This window comes from Pteropus medius, unplaced genomic scaffold (assembly GCF_902729225.1).
Source record: "Pteropus medius unplaced genomic scaffold, Ma_sr-lr_union100, whole genome shotgun sequence".
NCBI classification, from domain to species: Eukaryota; Metazoa; Chordata; class Mammalia; order Chiroptera; family Pteropodidae; genus Pteropus; species Pteropus medius.
Genome location: NW_024356248.1, coordinates 3,455,428 through 3,478,624, shown reverse-complemented (window position 1 = coordinate 3,478,624; position 23,197 = coordinate 3,455,428). Strand labels below are relative to the sequence as shown.

General features: G+C 36.7%; 1 protein-coding gene and 1 non-coding gene across 2 annotated transcripts in view; one reads left to right on the top strand and one right to left on the bottom strand.

Moving 5' to 3' along the window:
• The window catches only part of LPXN (leupaxin), a 32,258-nt gene that overhangs the window by 6,717 nt on the left and 2,344 nt on the right, over positions 1-23,197 (bottom strand). The window contains exons 2-8 of the mRNA XM_039860446.1: positions 22,549-22,621; positions 18,418-18,575; positions 13,036-13,082; positions 6,338-6,437; positions 3,549-3,716; positions 2,472-2,645; positions 2,272-2,353 (exon numbers count right to left, since the gene is read on the bottom strand). Of these exons, the coding sequence (XP_039716380.1) occupies positions 2,272-2,353; positions 2,472-2,645; positions 3,549-3,716; positions 6,338-6,437; positions 13,036-13,082; positions 18,418-18,575; positions 22,549-22,621 (802 nt within the window). The remainder of the gene's footprint in view (positions 1-2,271; positions 2,354-2,471; positions 2,646-3,548; positions 3,717-6,337; positions 6,438-13,035; positions 13,083-18,417; positions 18,576-22,548; positions 22,622-23,197) is intronic.
• LOC120600880 (5S ribosomal RNA) lies at positions 19,483-19,601 on the top strand. The gene has a single exon (XR_005652300.1). It is a non-coding gene; the product is annotated as a 5S ribosomal RNA (ribosomal RNA).

Here is a 23,197-nt window from a genome sequence, read left to right as displayed (position 1 = left end):
CACTTTACCTCTTTGAGTTCAGTGTTTTCATCTATAACCAGGTAACATGTGGAATAAAATTACTCTCACAAGATTGTGGTGGAGATTAAATAAATAATAGTGAGAAATATACAAAATAATATGCCCATTATTAAGAGAGTCCCCGTTGGCCAGGGACATGACGCGTGGGATTATCTTCACTCCCTCTTGAAACATCACTAACATGATAGTTAAAGAATTGTTTAAAATAGAAAGACTCACAAGGAAAAGGAGAAAAGGAGAGGCGATGCCACAGGTGAGGTATCAATAAAATTTTCAAAAATTTAGAGTAGGTATAAGAGTGGCAACTAGCTTGGCAAAAACGAGAAAACTGAAAGCTACATCTCTACCAAGGAGAGGTACCAATAAAACTGATGCCATCCAGAGCGTCATAATATCAGGGGGGCTCAGGAACTGAATGTATAAAACAGTCTTCAAGGCTGGAAATGAGATTGGTTGCAAGTCTGAAGAGCTGTTGGACAGGTGGAGGCCATAATCCCCTTCCCTGGCCTCCTGTAGCCTTTTAAAGAGCCCACCAGGGGAGAGAGTAGCTATCACTTGAAATAACTTGGGAGCTTTAGCTATTGCACAGACTGAATTACCTAAGGACTCAGTTTCTTGTTTTGTGTTTTAAATTGATTTTCTACTTAGACCTGTTTGTTAAGAGTAATCAGAAAAGACATGGAACTACCTAAGTTTTTATTTAGGAGAGAGGAGAAAACATTCCCCATTGAGTTACTTCTGAAAGGACAGGAAAAGACAAAATAAAGAAGCTTTCTGATTCTATGCATGAGTCATATTTGTTCAAAACAAATATAAAAAGAAGTCAGGAAAAAAATCAAGACAATTCAGAAAACAAAAGGGACAAAAAACCTGCAAAAAGAGAAAAACAGATCACACAAAAAGGATCAGTAATAAGAACAAAATCTTAATAAAAACTTCTCAACAATAGAATCTGGAAGACAGTGAAGCAAAGACATCAGAATTATGAGAGAAAAGAGTTTCCACCTAGAATTCTATACCCAGGCAACAGAACAAAACTATTTTCAGAGATTCAAGGTCTCAAAAATTTTACCTCCTATCCATTCTTAGGAGCTACTAGAGGAGGTGCTCCACCAAAATAAAGACAGTAACATGCACAAAAAGCCATGTGATCTGAAAACCGAGGATCCAAAGAGGAAAACAGTAATAGGAATCACCAAGATAGAGACCCAGAATAACTGCTTCTCAGCAGGCCTGAGGAGAAACCATTTCAGGCTAGAGCAGGGGGATGAAAGTCTCCTGGACCAATGTCCACAAGAAAAAACAAATGAAACTGACCTTTCGCCACATGTGGTTGACCATTTTGAGAAGGATTTTACAGTTCTGTCAGATAAATTAGCGATAAGTACAATGAAAATTAAGCTAATGGAAAAGGTATCCAAATATTAACTTTGAGAAAAAACAAATTTACACGAAAAGGAAACCATGATTATAATGATACTAATTATTATCATGTCTCCATATGCCAGGCACTATTCTGAACACTACTGGTATTGTCTCTTAAAATCCTCAAAATGATCCTATAAAATAAGCATTTTTATTAGGCCCATTTTACTGATGAGGAAAGTGATATACAGAGAAGTTAAATGACTTGAATAACATCATAGAGATTTGAACCTGGCAGTCTGACTCCAAAATCCGTGCTCTACTATAATCCTAGTCTGCTACCTGGCTCAACTGTGAGCAATATGTATAAAATCATCTGCATGTACATGCTGAACACTGATCTGACCCGACTATATATTGAGAGGATGGAGGGGAGGGGAAATATGTTGGTGGTAAGGTGGGATAGTTATAAAATTTCTAAATCCTCATGTCCCCTAGTAAAAAGTGAATATACAATGATTCAAATTGGGGGGATCAATCGATAGTTGTATATTATTTAAACCACAAGTAAATAACAGAAAAAAAGTTTTAAAAAATCAGAACTTGGGGTGGAGAAAATCTAAAAAATCTAGATTTGGGGTGGAGAAAAAAGAAGCAGGGGTCAATCTTTTTCACTATTACCCTTGAAGTAATGTTCGAGTTTTTAAACTAAGCATTCGTATTTCTTTGATTAAAAAATTCAATTTAAACAAAATTTACAAATGTTGGAAAAAGGGGGAGAGGGATGACATCTCGCAACTGAAATGGGCCCTTGGATGGTAGTGACAGGAACCTAGTCTATCCTGGTAGATCAAGGAAGGCAGATCAAGGTACCCCGGGTTGTACCTTCTGCACCGAACACCTCTCCACAGTGAGAGCAGAAAAAATGCTCTGGGTGCCAGGTTTGGTTCATCGCCGTCAGCACTTTCTAGAAAAAGAACACACACAGAGAGAGATGAGAATGCCACAGAGATGTAAAACGTAACCCCGGTTCTAAATGAGTGAGTACGGGCTACATGAAAGCAGGGGGAGAGGAGTTTACTTACATCCAGGATGGGTGCGGCACAGTAAGCACAGCGTGGAGAGAAAAGATGGTGGTAGTCCTCGGAACAGTAGGCCAAACCACTCCGCTCAAAGAAGGGACTGGAGCCGATCTCTTCTTTGCAGTGACTACAGACGAAGTGCTCTGGATGCCATGCTTGCCCTAGTGCATGGATGACCTGGAGGATGAAATAAAGCCTGGCACGGGAGCCCAGCAGGATGAGCTAGGGCCTGTGGGCTGCACAACTCTGGAGGGCCCTCTTCACACAGCGCTCCATGTAAATGGCACTCCCTGGAGACACGCAACACTGAGGCCTGGACCTAGGTCCTCCCTGTGCAGCCTGTTGTCCGTGCTTTGGGAAAAGGGTGCCTGCTTCCCTGACTGCTCACGCTGATAACGCCTGGAAGTGTTTGTTATGGCCATACTGCCCCAGAGGGCAGGAGAAACAGAATAGAGCACAGCAATGACACACAAGAGATGACTACAGCCTTAGTGTGAAAGGGATCCCTGGAAGGGGAAAAGGACAAATGACAGTTTTCACTCCCCTGATCTGAACATCTCACCTTACGCCCCATGCAGACAGGTCTCACAGACCTTTATTATGGTTTCGGTGAAGGATGATGCAGAGCAGGGGTTGTAGCCATGATCTGAAGCTGAATGCAGCTGAAAATTGTGTTCAATCGATTTAAATTGGGGATGTTTGAACAGAAGGAGCAGTGAGAAAGTCACTTTCAGTAAAGGCAGTCCAGAAAAGTGGTTGAGAGCTCAAACTCAGGAGTCAGAGTCTCCTGGGTTCAAATCTTAGTTCTACCTCTTACTAGATTTGGACCTGTCAGTTAATGTCCCCTGAGCCTTCAGTTTCCTCATCTTTACAAAGGGGATGATAAGTCTTCCTTAATGGAATAATGTGACCATTAAATGAAGGGATACTTGCAAAGCACTTAGCTCAGTGCCTAGAGCACTGTAGAGTGATCAGTAATGAGTAACTATCACTAAAACATCTTAGAACATAAGGAAAAAGAGCAGTCCTTGGTGGGACAGACATAGATGGCTATAGGACCAACACTTTGGCCCTTCCCACCTTTCCAGCAATCGGCTTCCGGCAGGAAGCACAATGGCCCTTGGGCACTGTGGCAATTCCAAGGTCCTGCAATTCCTGCTCCAAACCCCCTAGCATCGAGTCCAGGGAGGCCTTGTGATCCTGCTTGTCTGGTAAGTGCTTCTTGCTGTCATCTGCTTTCACTGCAACCTGGTACCGAGGAGAGAACCATGAAGAGAGTCAACCTCTTAGACGTTTATCCTCATTGGCATCTTCTGCCTGATCCTATCAGCTCACCTCTACTGACTGACCCTTTAGTCTTTCCTGAACTTTCCTCCAAGGCATGGAAAAATTCAACACTGTAACACTAATCAAAATGCTTTCATTCTTTTTCATTCTAAGTTCCTCAGGACTCAGGAATGAAATCTGACTAATCTTCCTTCATTTGTAAATCTTTTTGACCTAGAAAAATGAATAGATGAAGATGATACCTTTTCCGGCTCTTATGGTGACCACAGGTCAACGATTAATTTTTTTATTCATTTATTCTATAATGTTTATTGTGCACCTAGTTTGTGCCAATCACTGCTCTAGGCTCATGAAGTTTACATTTTCTGGGTAATAGACAATAAACAATTAAATAAATATAAGATGTAATGTCAGGTAGAAATAAGATATGTTATATACTGAGATAAAAGCGACAGAGAGTGAGATGGTGAGGAAGAATTGATTTAGACACAGGTGATCAGAGAAGGACCTCTAAGGATGTGATATTTGTACAGACATTTGAGTGATGTACTTAGGGACACAGAAATATTGATATTTGTGGGAAAAGCATTCCCGAGGGAGGGGAGACCCAAGGGAAAGAAAGAGTTTGGTACATTTGAAGAATAGCAAGAAAGGTCAGTGAGACTGGAGCAGAGGGAGTGAGACTGACTGTGGCAGGAGAAGATAATGGAGAGAGAGGCTAAGATCTCAACAATCACATTTTTACCCTCATGGTAAAAGCTTGGGTTTTATTCAAGGGAAATAGAACCATTGGAGGGCTTCGAGCATGAGAGTGAAAGAATCTGATTTATAAGACCCTGCGGTAGCTGAGAAAGGAATGAAGTGTAGAATGGAACTAGAGACATTAGGTAGGTGGGAGACTATTATGATCACTCAAACCAGAAATAATGACTTAGACCAGTGTTAGCAGAGAGGGTGGTAAGAAGTTGTCAGATAAGACTTGCTGAGGGATTGTAGTTATTTAAGCAAAACTCCAAAATAGTTATTGTAAAACGTTCAAAGGAAAAGGCTCAAATTACAAAGAAGATGCTCAATTTATCCTTCATCAACTCATGTCCTGATTCCATCTCTCCCAACTCCTTTCCAATCAGGCTACGGCTCTATCTAATACTCCCCGATCAGAAAACTACAATGGCTGTCCATCGCTTCTGGCATCAAATCTGCACACATCATACAGGTGTTCAGTCTCCCACCCGCTCCCCTCGCTTTACCTGTTCAATCTCATCTTTCATCACTCAGTAAAAAGCCCCCATTGTTTAAAGACAGTCAGGGGCTCTGCAGTCTCCTGAACGTGATCTGTTACGTGATCTGACTTCAGGCCTCCACTTATCCTATTTTTCCGGCCAGGAGTAACCTCGCATTATCTCGCTAATCCAAAATACTCATTTCCCTTCAAGGAACTTTTATCATCTGACAGATTTCCTTCCTCTCTTGTTATATAATGTTAGTTAATGTTGAAAAGATTAGTGTTCAAAAGGTTAATGTCTAAAAAGCCTGAAAAGGTGACCAGAATTGAATATGAATAATAACTAAGTAAAAACACAATAATATATCTATTTCTACATCTGCATTTACATCTGTATCTATTTACTTGTGTATTCTAGAGTACATCTGAATAGATAATGTAAGAAACCGGAAATACTGACTACCTCCATATGACGGAATTGGGTGGCTGGGGACAGAGCTGATAAGGAAACAGTTCACTGTAAACTTTTGTTACTTTTGATTGTTGTACAATGTGAATGTATGGCCTATCAAAAAATAAACAGCTATTTTTTTAATGTAAATAAACCAAGACACATGCTAAATCAATTAGAAAACACCACACAATTAAAAGTCCTAATGTAGAATATTTTTCTAGTATTTCCAGGTATATGGCACAATGAGGAATGCACTCAGCTTTATGGTGAACGTTAAAGAAAATTTGTCTCTGATGTTTATTCATTTGTCCCTCTAATAAGCACATATTATTCACATTGTGTCAGAAACTGTGCTGGGCATTAGGAGTCCAGAGGTGAGCCACAAAGATAAGGTTCTTGCTCCATCCCTATTTTTATATACTGCCTTGAAATTATTTCATAGCCACCTCATGTGTGCATAGCAAATCCTCCAATCAATTTAGAATGGTCGGGTTCCCTACCTTAAGAATTCTAGATGATGTTTCCCTTGATAAATTCTTAAGCCCATTTATCTGATTTGCATTCCCTGCCTGCCACATGAGCTTGCCACTCATGCCCTGGAGGCTAGAGCAAGGAGTTGGATTTTATCTCAATATGGGGCTCAGGACTCCTCACGCTTATCGTCAAAGCGACACTCTGATTGCCCTTGCTCTGCCTCAGGTTGTGCACAAGCTCTGCTCTGCCCTGCTCAGGCAGGTCCTCTTACCAGTCCTGTCACACTTCATTTGGCCTTGCTGCTGATGCCCTCAGGGCTTGTCCCAACTAGAGCACTTCCTCTCTCATCTCTATCATCCAAAGGGGGAATGTGGAGCTGGGTTCCAAAAAGATAAAGCCTGAAGGCTTTATCACAGGGACTGTGCTCACCTTGGCCTGCATTTCACACAGGTGGGCCATGAGCTCATCCAACTGAGTGGCTGCTGAGGTTTTAGGAGGTGGTGGTGATTCCTTCCGCTCTTGAATCTCACTATAAGGAGAAAACAAAAAATCAGACAAACACATCAAAACTCAAACAATGTTAAGCTCCACATTCCCCTTTAGGAACACTTCTAAACTGTCATTCATTTTCCCAAAATAACTTAATTCGACGGATGAACTCGATTTTGTGCTATGTATTTATCTGGACACAAAGATACTATGATCCAGGCTCTGATCTCAAGGAGCTTAAAGTTTGCTTGGCAAAATAAGGCATTAGCTTCTGTTAACACTCATAAAACAAAATACAGGTGGTTTCTTAAAGTATGCGGAACAGACATTAGGAATGTAGAGAGGTCAAGGAGAGTTTATCAGAGGTGGGCATGGGGGTGTGGGATGGCCTCTGAAGAATGGAAAGGGTTGTGAAGGCAAAGAACATTGTAGGGGGAGGGCAGGGAGAAGGAGAGAGAAGCTTAAATAAAAACAGCAGAAATGTGTTTAAAAATACCATGGCTAGGTAGTGTTTATACCAGTCATCCAAGGATAGTTCGACATTATGAAAAGGATTAATACAACTCATTATAGTAACAAATAAGAGAAAAATTTAAAATCATATTGATGGGTGATGAAAAGCAGTTAAAAACAAATTCAACCACCATTCTTATTGTTTAAAATCAAGGAAAAAAAATTTCATAATTTGATAAACTACGTCTATAAGAAATGATAAAGAGCCTTATATTTAAGAGTGGAATACTAAGCATGTTTTTAATTGAGAGAAAAGGACGAGAATCCTACTATCACTGCTGGTCTTCAACATTATTCTGGAATGCATTATCAAATGTATTTAAAAGTAAAAATAAGAGATGTATATATTTTGAAGAAAAAGGCAAAGCACTCTCCTATTTTCTTTTTAAATAGATGATATGATCATATACCCAGACAATATCAGGTAAATGATCTAACAATTATTATAATGAATAAAAATATCAGGATGGTGACTAGATACAAGAATAAAATAAAATAATTAGTATAACAGTTAGTATCTTTTCTATAGACCAGCAGTGACCAATTCGAAAATCTAATGAGAAGAAAAGAACGTTTATATAATACTAATAAAAAAAAGATTAAATATTAAAGAATACATTTAACACAAAATACGTAAGATTTCTATGAAGAAAAACCACTGGCAGATATAAAAGAAGATCCACAGAAATAAAGATACATGATACGATGTCAGTTTCCCCCAATTAAACCGTAAATGCAATGCAATTCATGTAAAAATCCTAATAGAATTATTCATGTTAATTAATAAGCCAATATTAAAATTCATAGGCTAGAATAGTCAAGACAAATTTGAAAAAGAAAAAGAAAAAGAAGGAAGACTTGTCCCAATAGATGCAAAATCCTATAAAGTGATCATAATTAAATTTGTGTGAAATGAATAGATCAAAAGAGTGGAATAGTGAACCCAGATACAGACTCCTGTACCTATGACACTGCCTATGATAAACATGTCATTTAAAATCACCAGAAACAGACTCCAAAGGTATGACAACCTATTTGGAACACAATAAAGTTAGATGTGTAACACACTATACACATGAGTAATTTTTAAATGAATTAAATATATAAATATTTTTAAATATAAAAATACTAGAAGAAAATGGATAATATTGTTTATAATTTGGGGTGATGAAGACTTTCCTAAGGCATAAAACTCTGAAGTGAAGTCAAAAAAGAAAAATATCAACAGTGTAAAAAAAATTTTAATAAGTAAATATTTAAAACAAATAATATTCGAATATAAAAAAGTCTCTAAATCAATAATAAAAAGACACCCCAATAGAACCTGAGCTAAGGAAAAAAAGGCAAATTTCAAAAAAAGAAATTTGAATGTTAACTATATAAAAATATGCTCATTCTCAATCTTTAAAATGCAAATTAAACAGTGAGTTATCAATTTTTACCCATTAGTCAAAATGCTGAAAGGTTGACAATTTTCAGTGTTGGCAAAAGTCAGCATTATATCTACACATACACATTTACATATACCATAGGTAGCTATGTAAATGTATAATATCCTTTGCAAGGCAGCAACTATCAATATTTCAAATGTAAATACCAATTTCACTTCCAAGACTCTACCTTAGAGAAAAATTGGACATATCTATAAAGTAATTACAAAGACATTCCTTAATACACAAAACAATACAGTTTTTATGAGCAAATTAAAACTAAACCAAATGGAGATATAGTCAAATAAATTATGGTTTATTCGCACTATGGAATACCACGCACTGCTAAAAAGAATGCAGACATAGATTGATATGACCTAAGGGAGACTTTGAAGATACACTGTTAACACAATAAAGCAAATCCCAGGAAATTATGAAAAATCCTTCCATTTATGTAATTTTATAAGCACATAGACATAAATGTGAATATGCATACACAAAGGTATATAAGGAGACATCCCTGACAGCAGTTACCCATAAAGCTGGCATTCAGGTGCTGGAAGAAAGACTCCAGGAGAGGAAGGCTAGCTTTATTCTCTGTATATTTCTGAATTCTTTAACTTTTTTTAAGACTATTTTTTAGAGTAGTTTTAGGTTCACAGCAATATTGAGCCGAAGGTACTTCTTTGAGTTTAATGAGTTTATAAAATAATCGTGTATATATTGTTATATTTGCAAAAAAAAAAAAGGTCACTGATACCAGGAAAGAACTAATATACACAGCCAACAGGTGAGGTGGTAGGGGTGGCGGATGGAGCATCATAGTGCAGTTCTCACGTATGTCTGAGTTATACACATGCTCATATTTATATGCCATGATTCTATAAGCGATCTTCAGCAAATGACATTAATATGGTCATGATATTGTGATTCCTACTAAAAATTCTTCTTAAGGATAGAATTAATATATTAAATGTAGAAAATTTTAAAACTGCAGAGGAATATAAAGAAAACATCTGAACCACACATAATCCTCTTTTTGAGAGGCAATTAATTCCTCTACACATGTTGGCTTACAGCTTTATGATATTCTATGATTGTGTGTAATTTTAGAAAATCAGAATGATTTTTTTCATGTTTTAAAGTGAACATTTTCCCATATCCTTATGCACATCTTTTTCTGTCCTTTGCAATCATAACAGCTAACATTTATTGAGTGTCCACACTAAGCCAGGCCCTCTGTAAAGAGTTTTACACATATCCTCATTAAATCCTCATAACAATCTTAAGAGTAAGGTATTGTCACTCCTAGATGAAAAAAAATGGGGCTTAGAGAAGATAAAAACATTACTCTACATAACACAGCTAGTAAACAACAGAGTTTGGGCCTATAGACTGCAAAGCTTATGTTCCCTCTCACCATGCTAACCTATCCCCCAAAATGATGTTTAAAGGGTATGTAAGTTTTCAAATGTGTAATGTGTCATGGTTTATAAAACCAATTATCTATTGTTAGACACCTAGATTGTTTCCAACTTTTGCTATCATCGATACTGCTAAATAAATATTTGCACCCATATTTATTTATTTCCATAGAGTAAATTTTGAGAAGTAGAAAAACTGGGTCATGCAGGCAACTGACTTGAGTAACATTTATAATCAACATTAATCAAGAGAGCTCAGCTAACGCCCACCAAAGCGGCCCTCCCCCTCTCTTTTCTCTCTCTCGCATGCACAGCTATAGATAAAACCAACTATTCTAAGTTTTTCACTAAATATATTTTCAAAAATAAAAACACAAATTGACTACTTTACTTATTTTTATGTAATTGCCAACCAGGATACAAGTAGAAGAAATATGGCTCTCTCCTCTCTTAAGGAAAGAGGACTCTCTCTTGGGTTGGGTACATGTCCAACTACTGACTGACTTACATTTGATTACTTAACAACAGGAAAATGTAGGAGGAAAGTGGAAATCTACCCCTCTTAAGATAAAAGACTTTGCCTTTTAGGTACAACATGGCCTCTTTCCAGACATCAGATTTTTTTTTTTTTAAATCTGGAAACAAAAATGGTCAGGTATACAAGTGATTGATTCATTCCTTGGAGGTTCCAAGAAAGTGCAAAGGAGCGGGTCCCTCACAACTCTTTTCAGCCATAATCCCTTAGTAATTGCTGCCACAGGTATGTGTCTTGGAAATACAAAAGGTGGCTGGACTGTGAGCACATTCTTCTGGCCTGTGCCCCAGCATAGTATAAGTGTAGTTTTTAATGTGGATTTGTACAATTCTGAAAGCCTGTCCATCTCGCAGTTGGGACATACTTGTGTTTATTCAAAGAATTCTTGCTGTGTTTTTAACCAGACTCCTAGTGCAATGAAAAAAGGGAAGTAAATCATTGTCATGATACCCTAATGGTAATTGAGTCAGCAATATGACATTCTAAGTAAGAAATGAGAGCTTTCAAAGATTGATGATTAGATCACTACAGGAAATGTTCTCTAGAGAGGAACCTCAAATTAGAGCTCCTTTGATTTGTCTGCTCACTTCTTGAAAACAGTAAGGGTAGTTTGCTAGGCCAGCAGCAACAACTTACTTCATTACTCAGGGATTTTAATAATATAAATCACAAGAGATGTGTTTAAGAGAATCCAGACTTCTCAAGTGAGGGGTTTCATTGTGCTGGATTTTTTCCCCCATTCATTCCTGTTTTTATGAATTGTTTCTCCCTCTTCTTACCAAAATTATTTTTGTACTTGTAAAAAATACATTTCTAAATTATTGGTCATAATGTTAATAATATATAATAATATATAACTTACATTAGAAGTATTTTTACATTGCTATATTCACAACTGGTATTGAATATACTTTCAAGGTCCAAAGTAATGTTTGCTTCGTTTAAGCAAATCAGAGGAAATGGTGAACACAGAATGTAAGAATTCTAGTTTCTATCTATGCATGTCAGACTGGTCCACTCTGAATTATATTATACAAGCCTCAGAGATTTGTACCAATCTATTATATATCTACTGAGTCACCTGGATTTTGTATCAGTCTCCCACAAAGGTCTGCAAAGCAAGTATCATTCAGTAATGGGAAGGCTATCAGCTAAGGTCCACTAAGAATAATATAAAAACTGGGAGTAAACAGGAGAAATTTAATACAGAAATTTGATTACACAAGTGATGGGAGAGCTAAAAAGCAAACAGAGGACACCGAGGGAACCCAGAGATTAGCCACGGCAGGAAGTCATTAGGCCACAGCGACAAAGCAAAGAGGCAAGTTACCAGAGCCCCGGGGCCCAAGTCAGCAGCACGAGCTGGAATCACAGCTGAAGCCATGAAGGAGATAAAACTGCTGACAGAGACACTGTGGGGGGAGTGTGAGATTGGGGGAGAAAACGCCTTAAATTTCCCTGCCTCTCGCCCTCCAGTCTCCCCACAATGCTTCCCATTGGTTGAAGCCAGTGAGAGAAAACTGGCCTGGAGCCTAGAAAACACCGCCTACAGGGGTTGGTTCCCCTGTTATACAGAGCAGAGAAGGAGAAGAGGGACAGATGGGTCTGAGAGGAGCTAGATCAAAGACTTACTATGGGGGAGGGCCACCGGCAAGTTAGTATTGTTGTGCCATCAATTGCTCAGAAGACAGATCAGAGAAATGGCTGCTGGTTGAGCTGGTTTTCATGTTATATGTTCATTAGTGTCCCCATCAAAGTCTAGGCATCCTGGATTTAAAAAGCTAAATATGTACTATGAGCCTATTGTGTGCTGGGTACTGTTTTGTTGTTGTTGTTGTTTTGCTCTGTTTTGATTTTTTTTACAGAGGGGTTGACAAGGAGGTCTAGGGGGTCTGCCCCAGGCAACTTCTCAGAACGGGAATTAACTGGCAGTTGTATTAATATATTAGCCTCCATCCCATCAGAGTAGAAAGTGGCCTCAAGTGGGAAGTTATAAAAAGACTTCTTGATAACGCAGGTCCTTCCCTTATGTGGTGTCAGGCATGGGCCACTGGCTGCAATTCTGAAACTAAGGTGTGGTGCAGTACTCTGTACCAAGCATGAGCCGTGACTGTCTACATTTTAAGATCTTTGTTTCCCAGAGAGTTGTCTGATTTTTAAAACTGCACCTGAAGACAGAATGAGGAAAGTGGCCTTCTAATTTTTTCAGACTGTTGTTACTGCTTTGGTCAGCAGAAACGATTTAGTAAATGGATCTGTTTCAAAATGTAACTTTTGTGAAAAAGGAAGTCCTTCCATCCACTAAATAAATGTTGAGCAAATATGGAATGAAACAATATACACTCATCAGTCTGTCATGGAGACCCACTACCTTAGTTCAGCCCTGAACTAAGTAAGACCCACTCTCTTAGTTCAGCTCCTACTCTGTTGGCATCTTGCTGAAATTTCTGTTGGTGGCCTGGAATAGCTGGGCCAAACATCTGTGATGGTTCGAACTATTTATACTATTTCAGGTGGTGAAGGAAACAGAAGAGCGCATCAGCCTGGATACCCATCTAGAAGCCAGGCGCCTTGGGACATTGCCAAGTCAGCCTGGCCGAATTCCACCTCTGCTCGAAGAGTATGGAGAGAGGAGGAAGGTGGTGGGCAAATTCTAAGCAAATTTATGTCCAAACACAGACTGAATAATCATCTAATAACTTTAATTTTTTCAAGTATTTAATAATAAAAAAATACCTGTAGACATTGGGTTCCTGGATATTGGTAGTATACACGAGCTGCACCTAAGACAGAGTGACAGAGAACAAAGAATAAATTCCTGTTAGTAGAATGTCAGCACTTATCTACACCCAGAAAGAGAGGATGTTTCTAGCTTGATAACTAGCATATCTCTGAGACCTTCTTTTAGAAGGCAGAGGAATACCAGCCACCCCACAGAGAAAGGCCAAATTCTAAGCAGAGTAGCAGGAATGTGAACAAATAATGGTGCCCCTCTCCCTGCCCTAAAAGCAATGAAATAGAGAAGTACTCAGATAGAAACCACCAAACACATAAAATGAGTCAGCAAAAAGCCCCTTTAACTAGACAGGATGGCGTATAGAGGAAGGATCTAACATGATCAGACTTAACACACCAAAAGAAATAATGTGGGACTCTAAGGGAAGGTTGGTCCACAACTCATTTATTTTTTGAACAAATATTCATTGAGTACCTATCATGTGCCAGGACTGGAAATGTAGCAGCCAAAAAATAAAACAAATCAAAACAAATGGACGAAAATTGTCTACCCTGGACCTTGTGAAAAACAGATAATAAACAAATTAATGTGTAAAACATAAATTAATTAATATGCAAAATTAATTGGGGGTGGAAGAAATGGCAATTAAAAATATATTGACTGCCATAAAAAATAATGAAATCTTACCATTATGACAACATAGATGGACTTAGAAGGTATTATGCTAAATGAAATAAGTCAGACAGAGAAAGACAGATACCATATAATTTCACTTATATGTGGAATCTAGAAAACTAAATAAACAAAACAGAAACAGACGTGTTGATACTGAGAACAAAACTGATAGTTGTCAGATGGGAGGGGCCTTGGAGGCCTGGGTGAAAAAGGTGAAGGGATTAAGTACAAATTGGCAGTTACAAAACAGTTATGGGGATGTAAAGTACAGCATAGAGAATATAGTCAATAATATTGTAATAACTATGTATGGTACCAGCTGGGTACTAGACTTAACAAGAGGATCACTTCTTAAGCTATATATAAATGTCTAACCACTATGCTGTACACCTGAAACTAGTATAATATTGCATATCAACTGTAATTGAAAAATAAAATAATTAAAAAATAAATAATAAATAAATAAGATAAACATACTGATCGGGAAAGGACTCACTGAGAAAGGGATTCTTGAGCGAGGACTGATAGGAGGTGAGAAAAGCTTGCAGATATCAGGGGTAACCTGGTCCAGGTAGAAGGAAAAGCAAGGAGGGCACCCTGGAGCTTCTGTGGCCTGAGCAGAGTGAACCAGTGAGACAGGGGCAAAGAGTAAAGGGGGCCAGATCATACAAGTAGAGTGACCACATAATTTATTGTTCAAACTGGGAACACTTCTGAAAATGAAAGGGCTACTAAAAATAATTAATATTATATACTTTTTAAAATGTGTATTTGTTCACCAAAAGTTTGGTTTTATTATATTCGTGGAACTATACAATAATTCCATTCAAAACTTAATTTCAAGACCAAATTTTCTAGAATATTTTTAAATGACAGATAGCTATAAACATTAAATCAAAAATATTTTTTAAGAGTTTCATATTAATTGAACATTTTAAAACAGCACAAGTAGATAATGATTTCTGATATAGGTTCACACACCTTAATCGGTGTGTGAACCAACTAATTATCATTGCTGTCTCTGACATTGCAATGTAGAATTTTTTCTGAAAATGTCTTTTGTTTATATGATATATATATATTTATTTATTTATTTTACTGCATAAGACCAGATTTTTATTTAAAGATATTTGAAGCTGTGGTCACTAATTGCTGGAATTTAGTTTAATGAATTATAATATTAAAAACAAAACACTTAAAAGTTTATAATTCCCACTGTAGTTATATCATATTTTAGTATGATGTTATGCCATCTATTTTAATAAAGTTTTTTATCTTCTCCTTTAAGTTATTACATATATTTTATAAATTTGCTATCTCCTGCACAGCTGCATTTTATGGTTAATATATTTGGAATAGTTGACACATTTAACTGATGCCTCTCTGTAGACTGTAATATTTTTAAATGAGAAAGTACTCCCTCTCTAGATGCGCATGAACCTATAAGTTCAGAGAAAAATCTGCTTAATAAAAGATATTCTCAATTCTGTTTTTTGTATTAAATCATATAAATATTTCAGCCCCAATATTTTCACAAGAGCTATATTTCAAAGCACCTTTCTTCAAAATTTTTACAGGACAGAGCTTTTACATTGTCTCGTTGTGTGATCCCTCTTAACATTTCACCAAATGTGGATATTGCAAAATCATAAGCCTTCATAATTTCATCCCATTTTGGTGGAGAATATAAATTTATCCAATTACAAGTAGGAGCTCTGTCGAAGTCAAGATTTTTTCCAAAGTATATTTTCATATTAGGTATAATTTCATATAATTAAACCATTCCAAAGTATAATTTCATATAATTAAACCATTTGAGTTCTCATCTTTTGATCTGTTCAATTTCTCCCTGGCTTCTGAAGGCAGAGATTTGAGTTTCTGCCTTTTTGCAAGTTTTGTTTTATGTAATTGCAACTTGCTAAAAGTTTCAAAAGCTGAATTTTCCTGCTACATTCATTGAATAATTTGATTAAATTTTTCCAACTGATTTTGCACATGAGGTGACCTAAATTTAGATTGCTTTACAATGTGTTTTTCAAAGCCTCAGGCATTCCTAAAATCCAATAGATGACAGGGAATACAGAGATACAGCTATGCTGAAAAATTTGAGGATTAAACATCAGCTCTGTCACAAAAATTTTGTGTATATATATATATACACATACACATACACATACACTACTTGGTATATATGTACATACACACTCTGATTGTGCATGTATATAAATTTTGACAATTGCAGTTTCTATTTTGAGTGGTAGAATACTACAGCTCATTTGAATGTAGTCATGAATTTTGTGCACATCACAACCAATTCCAAGTACATTTTTGCTCCACAGGTTTTTCAGTATGTAAGAACATTGTTTTTACCACAATGCTGTGCTCCACCAAAATCCGTATTCCTATTATTACCACCCCCCCCATAAAAAACTAACATCATATCTTCATTGTTGAACTTTTCAACTAAATTACAAATGTATATATATTTTTATATATTGTATATGCTGTAAACGGGTAATTTTATATATATATATATATATATATATATATATAAAATGCAATTGTATAAAAATGGCATATAACAATGTCAGATGTTTAATTTTGACCCTTTGAATTGGATGAAAAAATTAAACAATTTTGGAAATAACAAATTCTCTAACAGGGGTCTCTGCTGACACTGATATAAATCTGACCTCATTTGGCGGTTTTGCAAAGGTGTGCCTCACAATGACATGTAAACACACCTCCTGCAGCTGTACACGTTCAGTCATCATCTTTGGGCTCATTCTTCTTAAATTATTAACTTTTGAAATAGATGCTGATGCTTCTTCACCATATCTGTGTTTTCTGGCTTTTAAAAGGACAGTGATATCTCTACTTGCCTCCATGGTGGACAGTAAATGTTGACAAGTATTTTGTGCAAATTACATATTTGTCATCAACTTTCTTAAGATAATTAAACATGTAGTTTTGGTTTTGGTTTTAGTTTGAGCCAAATGCTGCTAAAAGCATTTATCGCAAAATTTTAAAAAGCATTACCAAATAATAAAACAAAGTTATAACTTTACACATACAAGTAATGACAAAACTGCTTAAATATAAACATTTAGATTATACCACACTTCATGTCCAGAATGCTTAGCCTCTATCTCCTAAACAGAATTTGTATGACATTAAGCCACAATTTCCCATTTTTCCTTCTAACCCGAGAATAGAGGCATCTCACAGGCCACCACGGGGAACACAGCAGGTCATGCATGAGTGGTGGTAAACCAAGTGGCCAGCAGCGGGGAAAGCCTCATAAATTGTCCTGCCACCTCCCAAGACCAAAGGAATTAGCTGGCCTTGACTACTGTGCTTAAGCAATTAGCTTTAACAGCCAGAACCTTGCATATTACTCTTAAAAGGGTGCTGTCACTTAGGTTTTGTCTGAACAAGATCAGGAAAGGAGACGAGATATAATTTAGTCACATTTTAGACTTAGCCATAATGAAGTAAGAACTGTTCACTGCATGTGTGTTTTGTATGCTATTAGATGAGACTGTAAAAGAAGCCAGGAGAAACTAATGGAGGTCTTTTAACCCATGCTGGTTTACTTTAATGTAAATGCTAATAAGAAAACTTTATAAAAAATGGAAAATCTGGGGTAAAGGTTAAGCCAATAAATGGATATCAAGAAGACAAGCATAAAACCAGGGCTCTTGGTCCCATGTGAACCAAGACAAATGGACACCCCATTAAGGCCAGTGTAAAGACTAAGACTTTTACTCCAAATGAGATGAGAATTCACTGCAGGTTTCTGAGCAGAAAAACAACATTATCTAAATTTTACAGGATCACCCTGGCTGCTATTTTGAGAAAAAATTAAAGGGGGCCAGAATAGCAGACCAATTTGGGGCTTATGGCTATAATCTAGCAGTGAGAACAAAGACAGTAACTCACTGGTGTGGAGATATATGTACAGCCTGAAAATGGTATCTGTTCAGCTAAAGATAAGAACAGTTAAAGGGGGAACCTACCCATGGGCTCGATTTTCAGGTCTGTGATGCTGGTGATTTCATATACTAGTGTACAATGGAGGATCAGAATATCATAGTCCAAAGACATCAGATATGAAAAGCATCTACTTAATTCCTCTTAGACTAATTCCATTCTTATCAAACAACCTTCTAATCCTAACATAGGTACATGTATTTTTCATAGGAAGGGAATACATATATCAGCAAATATGAGCATCTATTCTACCTGATGGTTTTAACTCTAACTAGAAATTAACAAATTGGATTTCTGGTGTTTTTATGCATCCTCTTTTATGAGTTTAGTTCGTTCATGGCTATTTCCTAGAGCTTCATCATCTCTGGGTATACGAATAACTGAATTTCTTAATATACTTAGCAGAAAATAAGACCTGGAAAGTGGTGACCCTAAAAAGTCACTCTGAAAAGACTTGTCTGAGCTGCCACCTGGCCTTATTGAAAGTAATATTAGAATATTCCAAGTAAATTAGGGAATACTTTGTTACTATGCCCTCATTAGAAAAAAAAAAATTAGTTCTCAAAGTTATCATTGAAGGATTTTTTGTTGTTATTGTTCTCTTTCTTGGAATATATGATTGTCCTTTCATATCATTTATGTGAGATATAATTCATTTTCAGAAATGCACACAAATGTCTGTTTTAAAAGTACTCCAATAGATGAAAAGTTACCGGCAAAGAACTTGTGCCATCCTGAACAGAAAGGATCTCTGAGGTCTCGGCACGGTCACTCTCCTTTTTGGAATGCTGATCCACGGGAAGAGGAGCCAGGCTGGAGTATTCATCACTGTCCTGGAGGGTGGAGCGTTCCAGTTCCTCCAATAAAGCATCTATATCATAAGACACAAGGTATCATGCTTTAAAATATATAAGTCTTCTGGAATAATTTCCCCCTTAAACAGCCCCACTGTGCCTCCATTCATCTCCTTCTTATCTTGCATTAAAGCTATTTTCAAACATCTTCCCTTACTCCTTATTTTACTTCAAGAATGTGGTCTATTCTATCAGGAGGTGTCTTAAGCCTCCACACGCTATGGCCTGTTTCTTGTTTCCTATGGTTGCATTCAATTTCATATTCTCAATCTATAATTTGACTCCCTTTATTGCAGCATATTGATTTTTATCATTCATTTCAGGTGAACTGCCCATAAAGATCCCCAACTAAAAAAAAGTAAATCCTACATATTTTTCTTATCAAAAAAATATGAGCAATTATATTACAGTTTTTAAAAATATACCAGGACAGTAACATTTACTCTTAATCTTGATTATTTTTTTCTTATATTCCAAACACCTAACAAAATTCTCAAAGCTAAGTATATGTATTCTGTCTTTTAGGGTGTGGGGATAAAAGAAATTGAGAAAAAAAAAAATATCACAAAATCAAGCAAGATGTGGTGATGTAAATCGTTGAGATTATTTCTCCTGTATTTTCTTGGACTTTACAAATATTACACTATTACCTTTATGATATAATGAAATTAATAATAATTAATAAAAATTAACACATGACAGGCACTGTGGTCAGGAGTTTATATATTTAATTTAGTCATCCTAATTTTTAGAGGCAGGTGATATCATCGTCCTCATTTTGTAGATCAAGAAAGGGCCAAATAAATTGTTTGAGGTCACATCACTACTGAGCACACAACCTGGCTGTCAGCTCTTGGGCTATCTGACCTCCAGCCTCTGCACGAACTTCAAGTCAGAAATTCCAGTTCCCATTCTCATGTGGATGTCTGCAGCCATGCAACCCTGGATACACCCGATCTCATCTGATCTCGGAAGCTAAGCAGGGTCAGGCCTGGTTAGTACTTGGATGGGAGACCACTTAGGAAGACCAGGTGCTGTAGGCTTTAAAACAATAACAACAACAACAACTCTCAACATTCTCGTGCAGATTTTCTGGATCATCTGGGCATGACATGTTCTTCTCTGAAGCTGTTTTCTTATCTATATAATGGAGCACTTAAATTACAATAGTATTTTTCGAATTGTGGGTTGAGACCCATTAGTGGATCACCAGTGGTTTTCTTACAAGTTAGTTTTTAAAAGTTTGCAAAGTACTGATTATATTATTTCTAAGGATCTGCCTAGTTCCAAAGTCCTCAGATAAGGAATATGAACTTCATTCTCATGGAAAAAAAAAAAAAAAACCTACACCAGATTTTCATTTATTTCAGATGTTGGAGGGATGAGTATTTCTTCATGGCATAAGAAAAGATCTAATCATTTTTTTTACAAATAAAATCTATAGCTCTTTCCAAATCGTCTATCTCACAAAAATATTGAATTTTATGCACCATTTTAGAGATAAGCAGACTGAGCTAAATTCTTCAGGGTGAATTACCCTTCAACAAATAAATTGTAATGGAAAAAGGAGATGGAAGGGAAACCAATAAATTAAAAAAGACATTAGAGACTTTTAACTAATTTCAGTATATGAACCTTAAACAAGTAAACGAAAAAAGAAACAATCAAGAATATTAAGCATTGACAGGATATTCAATAATATTAAGTAACTACTATTAATTTATTTTATGTAAGGATATTTGATAATATTAAGGAATTCCTGTTAACATTTTAGGTGTTATAACAGTATTTTATGATATTAAGGAATTACTATTAAGGATTTTATGGATGTGGTAATGGTATTGTTTATTTGTATAAGTATATATATATTTATTTTAGACATTACGCTGAAATATTTATAGAGTTTAAAATTATATACTATCTGAAATTGCTTTAAAATAATACAAGAATGAAAGGAATGGGTGAGTATGTGAAATAAGATTGGCCAAGACTTGATTGTTTAAGCTGGTTGATAAATAACATCAGATTTCATTAAACTATTTTCTTTACTTTTGTATATTTTTAAATTCTCTATAATGAAAGGTTTCTAAAAGAAAAAAAAACTTCTTTCCTCACAACTTTACTATCCAGACCAAATGCCAAAATTCTGAGTTTCAAATTTTTAGTCTGTATCTTTCTATTAAGAAATAGCCCTTTTCTTCTCTCTTTTCTAAACTTTGCTCCAACCAGAAGTCATGGGTCCTCCTGGATTCAAAAGAAAAAGACTGTTAAAGATTAGGAGAGAGGGGAGGCTCTCTACAAGAGAAGCAAACCATATCACTAAGAGTAGAAAGTTACCCTTAGAAACACCCACTAGCCAAAGTTACTGAAACTCTCCCGACTGGGTCATGAGTTAACAGCCCTTTCTCTTCCTGTTTGCTGAGTGCACATATCACCAACACCCCAAAACAATCTTGCCTTTTGCCAGATTCCGTAATTTGAAGATGACCAATTTCAGTATGACAAATACCAGATGACTGGTGGTAAGGGGTACTAGACTGAAATTTCTAGTCCTTGTCTGTGTGTAGCACTTGATTTGTGGAAAATAATCAGATGCTGAGCGTTTGAGCCAGTACACTTCTAAAATCGGAGAATACCTTGTAGCTTAATCTGTTTTGGTGTCAGGTGCACCTGGGAGTGACGCTGAATTAGTCGTTTTGCTTTTCTTAGTTTCTCATTTAAAAAATAAAAAGTGGATACTACTCATTTGAGAGGATTGCTTCAGACACTAAAATAATTAACAGGTAAAAATGTCTTAAGTCACTGAAAACTATTAGCTCCTTTTTAAATTACCTGCACGAAAGCCATTAGGTATCCCTAAAATAAAAGAGCAGAGCTGGACTCTAGTGAAACTCAAGTGGAAATGTGAAATTCCTGAACCCCCATACAAGATAAGAATTTGGATTCTATCCCAAATCCAAAATATATTCTACCCCAAGTATCATATAGGCTTTACCACCAAAACAGTTCGATATGTATTTATCAACCACCACCTTTTCCTCTTCCCTCCTGTAATTTGCCTGCCTCCCTTTATTCCTCCAGCTCTTAAATTATACTCCAATTTTTTAAGAAGACAATATGCAAGATAGTGTGGGGGGTTTTTTTTGTAGTTGTCGTTTGCACTTTTGACATACCTCAAATATACAAAAATCCAGAACACCGTGAAATACATACAGCTTGGAAATTGGGTTAGTGACTCAGTGTTAGTAAGGAAGCCAGCAACGAAAGTTGGCAAACGATATGGAATGAGTCCCAAGAATGATAAACCTTTCATTATTCCAAAGTTTGAAATCAGCGATCTCTCTTGAGCCATGTGGCCAATAGTTTTGCTGCTGGTTTTCAATACTTTGGTATGGAAGGAGGTATCATATTTGCAGGCTATAGTAATCTGTTCCTTCAGAATTCCTCTGAATAAATAGCTTAGCAATAAAATCACTGGAATTTTAGTGCCGTTTTCTTGATTTAACACTAAATCATGGAACAAATGAAACCACCTTGGCCTTTCTCCAACCTTTGTGAATTCCTTCATGCTTGTATTTCTATGTCTTCCTCTCCTAACACCTTCTTCTTTCTTTTTCTCCCCAAATCACATCTCTGCAGTTGCCAACTTGTGTGATCACCCTGTGATCTCCAGTAGCCCCCAAAGGATAAATGCTCATAATAAAACAATTTCAATCACAATTCAATCCCAAATTGTTTGCGCAGAGTTTATTCTGTAGTTAGCATCACACTCTCCGCCATTTATGCCACTGAAAACAAAGAACCCGTATTTTCCCCCAAACAATCATAGTTCCTCATGCTTCACTCTTGTCTAAGCGGAGGTCAGGAGAGAAGTGAAAATAAAATCTTCCAGCACTACTGTTCATCTAGCCAGCAGCACTTCCCACCACATATGGAGACAGCAGCCAAGTCTGTATTCCCTGTTTCTCCTCCAAGAAGCTCCTCACTCACCCAACTCTTCCATTGTCACACACCCAAGATGCTCTCGTGCCACAGAGGTTGTGAGGTGCCGCCTTGGCGTGTGCTGCAGGAGAGGACCGCGAAGGAACTGAATGAGACAGTGTGCAGCAGCCTCTACAACCTTTTTGGTTCCTGTATTTGCTTAGCACTTCCTCTCTTTTGATTTAGTGAGGGTTTTTTTTTTTCCCCCACTTTTTTGTAGGTCAGAGTTTTAAAAATGAGACCAACAGAAAGGCAGGTAGTAAAATTGGAGTTCTGGTGGTGCTGGCCAAGGTGATTAAGAATCAAAATTAATTGCGAAAAATGTGAGCACCTACTATGTGCCAGAATTCATCTTAAATTCACGGAAATGGCATATTTTCAATTGTGGTATCCCACAGTAACTGTGCATCGAGGAATCTGATTTGTGTGTGTGTATGTGAAGCTGGGGAACCGTGGAGGCATAGTCTCCTTCGTAAAATTTGCATCAGAGTTATCCAGCTGTCTTTTTTATTATTATTTCATTTTGCCGTCTTTATTTACTTAATTATCCAGAAATTATATTTACCTGTTTTGCTGAATAGATTGTAAATCCATTAAATGCAGCAGAGGCATAACTCACATTTGGATTCTCAAGGCCAGGTTATTTCAGTGGTCCAAA